Source organism: Paramormyrops kingsleyae, chromosome 25 (genome assembly GCF_048594095.1).
Source record: "Paramormyrops kingsleyae isolate MSU_618 chromosome 25, PKINGS_0.4, whole genome shotgun sequence".
NCBI lineage: Eukaryota > Metazoa > Chordata > Actinopteri > Osteoglossiformes > Mormyridae > Paramormyrops > Paramormyrops kingsleyae.
The window spans coordinates 1,928,262-1,940,595 of record NC_132821.1 but is presented as its reverse complement, the minus strand read 5'-3'; the positions used below and the strand labels follow the sequence as shown (position 1 = coordinate 1,940,595).

The following is a 12,334-nucleotide window of genomic DNA, read 5'->3' as shown; positions in this document are numbered from 1 at the left end:
TAAGCAAAATTTGCATTTCTACTGCTGTTGAGATATCTCTGAAATATGTCACACACCACTGTTTTTCATGGATTAGAAACAGACAAAAAAAAACAAATTACAAAGGTCCAAATAGTTATATATTTATTCCTGTTTATTAATAGTGCTAGTAAGCCCTGTAACCAAGCAAGAATCTGCCTTTGCAAATGAACACCACCCAGAATGAAAAAACCTATTGTGACTATAGAGATGAATTTCCACATTGAGTGATGCTCACACCATTTAAAGTGATGTCTTCATGCTAACGGATATCCTGCCACTCGGGCCTAAATTTATGTTTTTTCAAAGGAGCAATCCCATCCAAGGAGGATTGTGGGAGCTACAGTTACATTTACCACTGAATAGAATCTCCATAGTTTTAAAAATCCTTTAGAAAAGGACTATTTTTGTTTTTGCTATATTTATAGCATCCTGGTTCCTTTTGTTACTCATTTCTTTACATATATTAAGCTGTGTACAGTTGAGAAAGTAGGGTCAGCCAGTCCCTAGAGCAGATGGGCATCTGGCCTTGCTAAAGGACCCAATAGTGACATCACTCTGCCAGCCACGGGATCTAAACCAGTGACCTTCCCGTCACGGCACAGAGTCCTAACCTACGGAGTCACACACTGGCCCAAAAAAATTGGCTTGCTGTATGTTTGTCTCCACGTCTGTAGGTATATTTTCGAACCGTAGAGCTGATCCAGAAACCAATCCCTGGATCCCCCGGCATGAGCTTCTACTTCCAGATCAACGGGAGGCCAGTCTTCCTCAAAGGCTCCAACTGGATCCCAGCCCACTCATTCCAGGATCAGGTCACGCCTGAAACGTGAGACCTAGTCCTGCCGTGTGTTTCCTGCTGCAGCATATCAGTCCTGGCCTTTTGCTGACCTCTTGGTCTGATGGTGGACCACAGTTCTTCTACTGATTCATCCCATTTAGTTCTGCCAAACTGACATCCTCTAATTTTCATGGAGGTTCCCCTGTAGCAGCAATGCAGCCTCGAGGTGTGACCCTTACAAAGGCGTCCTGTGTCCTCTGTAGGCTGAAGAACCTACTCCAGTCGGCCGTGGATGCCAACATGAACACCCTGAGAGTGTGGGGAGGTGGCATTTACGAGCAAGACCAATTTTACAGCATCTGCGATGAGCTTGGGCTCATGGTAATACCTGCTTATTTTCCTTCGAAGAATCTTGGGTGAATTACAATCCACAGTTCATACAGTCTTTTCCTGAACTAAGATGTACACTCACCTAAAGGATTATTAGGAACACCATACTAATACGGTGTTTGACCCCCTTTCGCCTTCAGAACTGCCTTAATTCTACGTGGCATTGATTCAACAAGGTGCTGAAAGCATTCTTTAGAAATGTTGGCCCATATTGATAGGATAGCATCTTGCAGTTGATGGAGATTTGTGGGATGCACATCCAGGGCACGAAGCTCCCGTTCCACCACATCCCAAATATGCTCTATTGGGTTGAGATCTGGTGACTGTGGGGGCCATTTTAGTACAGTGAACTCATTGTCATGTTCAAGAAACCAATTTGAAATGATTCGAGCTTTGTGACATGGCGCATTATCCTGCTGGAAGTAGCCATCAGAGGATGGGTACATGGTGGTCATAAAGGGATGGACATGGTCAGAAACAATGCTCAGGTAGGCCGTGGCATTTAAACGATGCCCAATTGGCACTAAGGGGCCTAAAGTGTGCCAAGAAAACATCCCCCACACCATTACACCACCACCACCAGCCTGCACAGTGGTAACAAGGCATGATGGATCCATGTTCTCATTCTCTTTAGGCCAAATTCTGACTCTACCATTTGAATGTCTCAACAGAAATTGAGACTCATCAGACCAGGCAACATTTTTCCAGTCTTCAACTGTCCAAATTGTAGCCTCTTTTTCCTATTTGTAGTGGAGATGAGTGGTACCCGGTGGGGTCTTCTGCAGTTGTAGCCCATCCGCCTCAAGGTTGTGCGTGTTGTGGCTTCACAAATGCTTTGCTGCATACCTCGGTTGTAACGAGTGGTTATTTCAGTCAAAGTTGCTCTTCTATCAGCTTGAATCAGTCGGCCCATTCTCCTCTGACCTCTAGCATCAACAAGGCATTTTCGCCCACAGGACTGCCACATACTGGATGTTTTTCCCTTTGCACACCATTCTTTGTAAACCCTAGAAATGGTTGTGCATGAAAATCCCAGTAACTGAGCAGATTGTGAAATACTCAGACCGGCCCGTCTGGCACCAACAACCATGCCACGCTCAAAATTGCTTAAATCACCTTTCTTTCCCATTCTGACATTCAGTTTGGAGTTCAGGAGATTGTCTTGACCAGGACCACACCCCTAAATGCATTGAAGCAACTGCCATGTGATTGGTTGATTAGATAATTGCATTAATGAGAAATTGAACAGGTGTTCCTAATAATCCTTTAGGTGAGTGTATACAGTGCATGATGGATGGATAGATCCATACATAGACATATACAAACAAGTGTTGTCATGATACCAAAATTGCAAACTGTGATAAGATACCAAGAAAAGTATTAAAATTTGATGCTGTTTTTCCATACTTCGCACAATATAGAATGTAACTCAAAAAAAAAATTTTTATGGCAATTTTGTTTGTCACAAATACTTTACAACCTTTTGTCCACTCCTGTCACATGTAAAAAATAACTGCATTGTCAGTCAAAGCGTAATATTATGTATCGTAGTAGCCATTGTAATTGCGTTCAGCGATTTTGAGCAATAAAAAAAAACACTTTATAATTAGATTAAATCTTTATTATAATAATGCATAATAGAACAAACATACATCACTTTTGTATGCCTTCTTAATCCTGTGTTTCAAAGCACAAACACTTCTAACAATTGCATGTCTGTGAAAGTTTGTATCCGAATGATCGACACTAATCAACATGACCTCAATATGCCGATCATATACCATTCATGTCTAACCAACTGCAAAAAATGTTTTATCCTGTGGGGAAAAAATACACGTCACACCTCTACTCCAACTGCGTTTGCCCCGTGCGGTGCATGCAGGCTTGCGTATGTTCTGTAGTTTACTGCCTTCATTTGGCACAAAGCCTAGGAGTTTCCAGATGCACCCTATTGATTAAGCGCAGTGGTGAAAGCTCTGATGCTTCTGAACGAGTCATCTTAGTGACACCTGGCGTGTGAAGCTTCACTCAGGTCTAGGTGTGCGCCATCTTAGCGACACCTGGCGTGTGAAGCTGCACTCAGGTCTAGGTGTGCGCCATCTTAGTGACACCCAGCGTGTGAAGCTGCACTCAGGTCTAGGTGTGCGCCATCTTAGCGACACCCGGCGTGTGAAGCTTCACTCAGGTCTAGGTGTGCGCCATCTTAGCGACACCCGGCGTGTGAAGCTTCACTCAGGTCTAGGTGTGCGCCATCTTAGCGACACCCGGCGTGTGAAGCTGCACTCAGGTCTAGATGTGCGCCATCTTAGCGACACCCGGCGTGTGAAGCTGCACTCAGGTCTAGGTGTGCGCCATCTTAGCGACACCCGGCGTGTGAGGCTGCACTCAGGTCTAGGTGTGCGCCATCTTAGCGACACCCGGCGTGTGAAGCTGCACTCAGGTCTAGGTGTGCGCCATCTTAGCGACACCCGGCGTGTGAAGCTGCACTCAGGTCTAGGTGTGCGCCATCTTAGTGACACCCGGCGTGTGAAGCTGCACTCAGGTCTAGGTGTGCGCCATCTTAGTGACACCCGGCGTGTGAAGCTGCACTCAGGTCTAGGTGTGCGCCATCTTAGTGACACCCGGCGTGTGAAGCTGCACTCAGGTCTAGGTGTGCGCCATCTTGGTGACACCCGGCGTGTGAAGCTGCACTCAGGTCTAGGTGTGCGCCATCTTAGTGACACCCGGCGTGTGAAGCTGCACTCAGGTCTAGATGTGCGCCCAATGGCCAGGCTGTGGAATTCCTGCCATGAAAAATGAGTATTGAAACAGAATTGATGCTTTCGGTACTTTCACTAATTTTGACAACACTAATAGACACACACAGACACACATACATACATACTTTGGTAATCCTGAAAGAAATTACTGGTTTACTATGTAAAAACTCATTCTGACAATAGACCAATATCAAACAATAAACAACAAACAGTACCAATGCAAAGAAAGTCGGGGAAATTATTCAGCCACAATTTTTTACTTGACAGAAGGATTGCTTGTCAAATGTTATTTATAATCAAATGTTTTTCTGTTAGCTTTGACAGCTTTTAGTTTCAATTAGATGCATCTCTAGGGAAGCTTGAGCACCTTTCCAATGTTGATAGTCCCAGCTTTAAGAAAAAATGACATTTTGATGCATTAATGCAGGTGTTAGAGGTCTTTCTTGTGAATACATTTTTATGAAATAATGAAAATCATGATTCATATTAAGTAAAAAATATTCTTAAATGTTAAGGGGAAGGAAATTTCAATAGTCTAATTTCTATATCGTGAAACATATGGATGAACACACTTATTGTTACAATAGAGTGGATAGTGTTGTTTGAGAAATGTTGTCCTCTGGTCCTGTGCTTCTGCCCTCCAGATCTGGCAGGACTTCATGTTCGCATGTGCGCTGTACCCCACAGAGTCAGACTTCATGGAGACCGTGAGAGAGGAAGTGACTCACCAGGTGAGCGGGATCAAGTATCGAGGCTCACCAGTGTTTCTCAGCCGGCCACAAGATGCAGGGCAGAATCTGCCCAGTTAAGGCCATGGAAAGGGCCACATTCCGCATTTTACTTTCAGCTGTGTTGTTGTTGTACCTTGTATCTTCATAAAAAAAGAAAAAAAAACTTGGCAGCACATATATAAGGTTAAGAAACTTTTTCAGGGCCTCTTGTGGGACTGATCTGGCAACCTAGAGATCACCAGCAAGCCCTTAAGCACTATACCCCTTCGCTTGTAAGACAAGTGTGTAGTATCAACAGATACATAAGGAAAGTTCATATGAATTAATGCTTATTATTCCAGTATTAATTTTCTGAATGTATTTTTTTATTATGGTTCATAAAGTGCCACCCTGTCCAGGATGAGCTTGAAGAATTCAATTTCATCTGTGCATCTGTTAATTATTCATTTTTATTTTAAGGGATTAGCCAGTCTCTAGAGCAGATGGGCAACTGGCCTTGCTCAAGGACCCGATAGTGACATCACTCTGTAGGTTAGTGCCCGTGATGAGAAGGTCACTGGTTCAAATCCCGTAACTGGCAGAGTCCTAACCTACTGAGTCATACACTGCCCTAAAACTTGCCTTGCTGGATGTTACAGATGAGAAATGAGGGCACTGAGTATCAGTATCCATATTTCCAACATGTGTGAAAGTGCAATTTGGCGATACTAGATCGTGAATGATTAAAATATCTCCATGATCTACCTTTACGGAGAGATCATTAGTGTCATGCTGCAGTGCACATTCTACCATTTGCAGTTCTACACACGCATCTAAAGTTCTCCATTTTGACACACCGATAAAGTGGTACTACCAAGTAGACAGCGCTTTGGATTTTGTCCTCTCTCACTTTCACTCCCTCATCCCAGCATAAATGCACAACATGTAAAACATTCTCGGTGTAATGTAGCTGCATGGAGCTAAAAAGAATTCAACATCGGTTACAGTCCTTATTTTAGGTTTTGTAACTAAGGCTTCAGGGCTATATTTAAAAAAATGGGGGAATTAGTTTGGTTGTACTGGTTGTAACTTGCAAAATAATCAACAAGAAAAAGAATCATCATAAGATCACGGATCATGATCCTACCTGGAAAAAATTGTGATATGATGTTTTTGCCTTATTACCCACCCTTATGTGCGGCATGAACAGAAGGCAGGTGAGTTCTCTTAAGGTTGAAGAGCTGGAGCTTATGCATTCTGCTTTCCGGCTGAATTATGGATGTTGTCATCCTCAGTGTAGTTATTTACAGTTTCAGCAAAAAGGACCCTAAGAATAACTAGGAGAAGTTGTTCAACCACATGATCATCAAAATGATGGTTGTTTCCAGTGTTATATGTAATGACTTGTCTTCATCTGTTGATATTGTCCGAGTTAATAAATACTTACAGGACATATTTTATCTATGAGTGATGCCTTGTTGATTTGCTGTCTGTTGGTTTGAAGGCATCGTGTGTTGTTACGGTTGTGTTTTGTGTGCCAGCTGAGGAGGTTGAAATCCCATCCCTCTATCATCGTGTGGAGCGGTAATAACGAGAATGAGGCGGCGATCGCAACCAACTGGTTCGGAATACCCCAGTCAGAGCAGCCGCAGTACGTGAAGGATTACACCTCCCTCTATGTGGACAACATCCGCAGCATCGTCCTCAGAGTGAGTCACTGACCCTTTCAGGTGATGTTTTGGTAGGCGCTTGTTTTATTGGACTCGTCCTTCCTCTGAAGCTACCAGCACCTGCATGCTGTAGAGCTTTATCGGCGCATAGCATCGTCGCCACAGGAAACCTCAGAGGGTTTGAAATGGAGCCAGATCTGCCATCATGAGTACAAATGCAGGTTAGCTGTGAAAATCTCTGGCAGCGATCCGCATCTGAAGAAGGCTGTCTGTTTATCAGGTGGATCGGACCCGCCCCTTCCTCACCTCCAGCCCCACCAACGGGGCAGAGTCAGAGAAGGAAGGCTGGGTGGCACAGAATCCGTACGACACCCACTACGGGGACACCCACTATTACAACTACTTAGCCGACTGCTGGGATTGGAGGAACTTCCCACGGACGCGCTTGGCCTCTGAGTACGGCTTCCAGTCCTGGCCGTCTCTGTCTACACTGATGAAGGTAAACCCCCCCGACGGCATTATATAAATTACACTTATTGTTGTTGTTGTGGGCGGCATGGTGGTGCAGTGGTTAGCACTGTTGCCTCACACCTCTGGGACCCAGGTTCGATTCTGGGTTACATGTGTGTGGACTTTGCATGTTCTCCCCATGTCGTCGGGTTTCCTCTGGACACTCCGGGTACCCCCCGACGGTACAAAGACATGTTGAGGCTAATTGGTGCTACTGAATTGCCCATAGGTGTGCATGTGTGAGTGTGCCCTGCGATGGACTGGCCCCCCATCCTGGGTTGATCCCTGCCTCGTGCCCGTAGCTTCCGGGATAGGCTCCAGACCCCCCACGACCCAGAAGGATAAGCGGGTTGGAAGATGGATGGATGGATGGATGGATGGATTATTGTTGTTAATAATATAAAAATAATAAAATATCATTATTATTACTACTACTACTTGCAGTGTGGTTGGCTTGATAAAGGCAGCATCAGCCCACATTAACTAGTTGCCTGTTTTGTCCTTAATGGCAGTTATAAAGTGAAGCTATTATGAAGCGTAAATCCTGACGTTTTTTTTCTCTCTCCTAATTCTTGACACGCGAGATGAACATAAGCAGAGAAATGAGTCGTCTGCAGCTGTAACATATTTTTAGACATTACTTTTTCGTTGTCAGAAAGGTCAAAATTTTGAGTGTGTAAACTTGGGTTAAGAATGTCTGTGGAGTTGTTATACTTAAGTGTTTTTTAACACTGAATAATGTATGCAATGTGTCAGTGATTGACAGGCCAGTGAGTGTCTCGGACCATGAATGATTTACTGTATTATATTTTAAAAATAAAACCTCCATACTTCAAAAAAAAGTTTTTAACAGTAACATTCACGCCTAAATAGCATACTAGCTATTAAAAATGTTACCTATTTAGGAGCTCCCCTGGTATAGTGTCAGTGAGGTTAGTAATGGCTGATTTTTTTTAAACTGAGTGGAAGCATTTGGGTGGACGTAGGAGCTCATACCCTTAGACATTTAACTGTTAACTGTCCCCAATGCAGGTCTCCGTGCCTGAAGACTGGAGATACAGCAGCCTCTTCTCCTCCCATCGTCAGCACCACCTGGCTGGCAACATGGAGATGCTGCTGCAGGCGGCTCTGCATTTTCACCTACCCCAATCTCCCCATCCCTTACAGGAGTATAGAGACACGCTCTACCTCACACAGGTAGAGGTGAAGCACCTGTGCACAAGTAACGACCTAATTGTAACATCCACTCATTGCAGTTTGGTGGTCAGGTGGGCCGGAATGTGGCTCAGAGGGATAGGACTTTGTGCCTGTGATCAGAAGGTTGCCAGATCAAATCCCATGGCCAGCAGATGCCTGTGAGCAAGGCCCTTAACCCCCAGTTGCTCCTAGGGCAGTGCTAACTGGCTGACCCTGTGCTGTGACTCCCCAAGCTTGCTCTCGCATGAATGTGTCTGTGTGTCTCACAGGCAGCAAAATGGCATAGAAGAAAGAAATCAATATTACTATTGTATTGTATATGCAAGACACCAAGATGTTTAGTTTGTGGCTAAACACTGATCCGTCTGTATGTCTGTGTTTGTTCTTAACACTATTTCCGTTTCTATGAAATCAATTAGTACTTTTTGTATATCTCAGATCAGTCTTTGTCAGGTAATCACCTGAAATTCCCCTATACATCTGCCTTGATGGAAAGGAAATTGTAACCATGAACAGAATATCCTTAGTTCTTCTTAGTTCTTGCATGTGAGGTTTTCCCTGAATTCAGCTGTGAACTGCTTCAGTTTATTTACATATGACTGAATAATTAATCATCATGTGTTTACCCCTCTGCTAGAGTGATTGCCTGATTTTTATTTTTTTTTTATAATCATTTAAGTTTTTTCTTATTAGGAATCTGAAGTGTTTGTGTAATATGATGTAGTAATTTATATTTGAGGCCATTTGAATCTGAGTCCAAATATTGTAAATATGTTAACTCTTCTATGGCTTTAAGGAGGTCCAACTGTATGTTGGGATGTCTAGAGTCACAGGACAGTGTGTCTCTCCACGTTTGCTTACAGGTGATGCAGGCGCAGTGTGTGAAAGCTCAGACAGAGTTCTACCGCCGGAGTCGAAGTGAGATCATCGAAGGCCAGGGCCATACGATGGGCGCCCTCTACTGGCAACTCAATGACATTTGGCAAGGCCCCTCCTGGGCCTCTATTGGTTAGTGCTTTCACCCAATGCGTCCGTTTCCAGTTATAAAATGCATACATTTTAACACGTCTGAGAAAAATAACAGCACTTTAGTACATCTAGAGTGGTACCTCACAGAGACTGGCCAGCAGATGGCAGCATTTTCACACTGCATGTGGAATTCTCCAGTTTCTTCGCTGATGGATTCAGAACAGATGGACACGTTACATCAGGGGTTTGTGCACTTCAGTGGAAGATGACTCTTTCTGTTTCCTCAGAGTTTGGGGGGAAGTGGAAGATGCTGCACTACTTTGCCAAAGATTTCTTTGCTCCTGTGCTGCCGGTGGGCTTCCAGGACCAGGGCAATCTGCTGATCTATGCCGTGTCGGACCTGAACAATAACAAAACTCTTAGCGCGGTGGTAGGTCTTTGGGGTAAATGTAGAGCACTCGCATGTAAAAGTGGTGGAGGATACCTTGTATCTTCATAGATAACATAATGGTGTCTGTCAGATCACAGTGTACCAGTGGAGCAGCTTGGAGCCGGTGTGCACTGTGACCTCTGGGGCGGCGCCAGTGAGCGGAGGAACAGCTCTTCCCCTGTACAAAACGCCACTTAAGGAGCTGTTGGCAAACTGCGCAAATTGCACCGTGCAAACCTGCCTGCTAACGTTCCATCTTGAGGAGGCTGGGCGCCAGCTTGGCCCCATGAACCACCTCCTCCTGAGCTCCCCCAAGGAGGCCCAGGGGCTACAGAAGCCTGACATCACAGTGAGTGTCCTGCCATTTCCTGCCGGCCCTCCTCCTCTGCCCTTGAACTACAGCCTCCCCCCATAATTGATAGTTTCTTGTTGTAATCAGCTTTCAATAAGTAGATATTTAAGGTTTTAGTGATACCAATGCTACCCCAAAGGCTAATGCTGAGTCCACCGCAAATGGGTTGTTGGTTCATCGAAGGACACTGTCACACTTGCTGTCACCCTCACACTAATGGTGAGTCAGAGTGAGGTGTACAGGTAAAAACTGGGTATCTGTAGGAAATTCACATGACAAGAACAACTCACAGCAGTTCTCGCAAAAGGAGCTGTCAGGAGTTCACATTATTCTTTAAAGAATTTCCTGGAAGAGAGAGTATATGGGGAACTGGCTACCATCATTTCATGGAAAGAAAAATTGCATTGGAGGCTAAGCATGACAGTAAAGGTTTCTTCCAATATTTTAACTCCAAGAGAGCACTAAAAGCTGAAATCACTAATTTGCAGGATAGTAAGGGCCTTATAATTGATAACGAAATTGATATGGTAAACGAGTTTAATGATTATTTTTCAAGGGTGTTCACAATAGAGAACACAAGTAATTTACCACCAATTAATACGAATACAGCATCGTCTATGACCAATATATGTATAACTGAGGTTGATGTGATACTAAGCCTAGCTAAACTCAAAATAAATAAATCGCAGGGGCCTGATGGCATCTTACCTTTAGTCTTGAAAGAGATGAGGGATATTATTAGCCAACCTTTGACTTTAATATTCCAGAAATCGTTATCTGCGGGTGTGGTACCATCAGATTGGAAGCATGCTAATATAACACCCATATTCAAAAAAGGGGATAGAAGTAATCCAGCAAACTATAGGCCAATCAGTTTAACTAGCATTACTGGAAAAATAATGGAAGCTATAATTCAAGTGAAAATGGTAGATTACCTAGATGCAAATAACATTATAAAGGATAGCCAACATGGATTTAGGAGAGGTAGATCCTGCTTAACGAATCTGCTTGAGTTCTTTGAGGAAGCTACAAGTGAAATTGATCACAAAAAGGCCTATGATGTGATTTACTTAGATTTCCAGAAAGCCTTTGATGTTGTCCCCCACAAACGGCTCTTGTTAAAGCTTAAAGCTGCAGGAATTTTAGGAACTGTGGCAGCTTGGATCAAAAACTGGCTAACTGATAGGAAGCAGCGAGTAGTTATTAGAGGCACTATGTCACAGTGGGCCTCCGTTTATAGTGGGGTACCGCAGGGTTCAATTTTAGGACCACTATTGTTCCTAATTTACATTAATGATATTGACACGAATACATACAGTAAACTGGTTAAATTTGCAGACGACACTAAGGTGGGCGGGGTAGCAGATACTAATCTAGCAGCAGAGAGGCTTCAACGGGATCTGGATTTAATTAGCGAATGGGCTGATACTTGGCAGATGAAATTTAACACAGATAAATGTAAGGTAATCCATGCAGGGAGCAGAAATATACAGTACAGATATTTTATGGGTTCCACTGAAATAAAGGTAGCTGATTACGAGAAAGATCTCGGTATGTATGTTGATGCTTCCATGTCCCACTCTCGCCAATGTGGGGAAGCAATAAAAAAGGCGAACAGAATGTTGGGTTATATCTCTAGATGTGTGGAGTTTAAGTCAAGGGAGGTGATGTTACACTTATATAATTCCTTGGTAAGACCCCACCTAGAATACTGTGTGCAGGTTTGGTCACCATACCTCAAGAAGGACATTGCTGCCTTAGAAAAGGTGCAACGAAGAGCTACGAGAATGATTCCTGGTCTTAGAGGAATGTCTTACGAGGAGAGGTTAGCGGAACTGAATCTGTTCAGCCTTGAGCAAAGGAGACTAAGGGGGGATATGATTCAGGTCTATAAGATTCTAACGGGTCTGGATGCTGTTCAGCCAAATGACTATTTCAATATTAGTCTAAATACTAGAACTCGTGGCCATAAGTGGAAATTAGCGGGAGAACATTTTAAAACAAATTTGAGGAAGCACTTCTTTACACAGCGTGTAGTCAGAGTATGGAATAGTCTTCCTGCTATTGTAGTGGAAGCTAAAACCATGGGTTCCTTTAAATCAGAGCTAGATAAGATTTTAACAACTCTGAGATATTAGCTAAGTTCTCCCCAAACGAGCTTGATGGGCCGAATGGCCTCCTCTCGTTTGTAAATTTCTTGTGTTCTTGTGTTGTGTTCTTAATAATAGTGAATTATTTCATTTCCTTTAACTCTGCATAGTCACTGCATCATATTTATCGCTTTCTATAGCGACTGCTCAGTTTTTCATTTTTTATTTCATCTACCAATAAACTGTGAAAAGGATTTTTATTGTTGCTACTTTTCTTGCGTTTCAAACTACCTTTACAAAGTGATGGGTGTGGGGTCCAGTGACATTCCAGACTGATGGGCCTTTGACAGTATGCAAACTACTACAGGTGTGGGGACACCTACCTCATCAATATTCATTTTGAAGGCCACTGACTGAGAAAAAGAGTGTCACTCTAAAGTGCTAACACTTTAGTAATC

At 43.5% G+C, this 12,334-nt stretch overlaps 1 protein-coding gene across 2 annotated transcripts in view; it reads left to right on the top strand.

Moving 5' to 3' along the window:
* LOC140577564 (beta-mannosidase-like) overlaps positions 1-12,334 on the top strand; it is a 28,364-nt gene that overhangs the window by 14,680 nt on the left and 1,350 nt on the right. For both annotated transcript variants that reach the window (XM_072706997.1, XM_072706996.1), the window contains exons 8-16: positions 696-847; positions 1,063-1,180; positions 4,593-4,679; positions 6,200-6,367; positions 6,609-6,827; positions 7,871-8,035; positions 8,899-9,043; positions 9,292-9,434; positions 9,526-9,783. In XM_072706997.1, the coding sequence (XP_072563098.1) occupies positions 696-847; positions 1,063-1,180; positions 4,593-4,679; positions 6,200-6,367; positions 6,609-6,827; positions 7,871-8,035; positions 8,899-9,043; positions 9,292-9,434; positions 9,526-9,783 (1,455 nt within the window). The remainder of the gene's footprint in view (positions 1-695; positions 848-1,062; positions 1,181-4,592; positions 4,680-6,199; positions 6,368-6,608; positions 6,828-7,870; positions 8,036-8,898; positions 9,044-9,291; positions 9,435-9,525; positions 9,784-12,334) is intronic.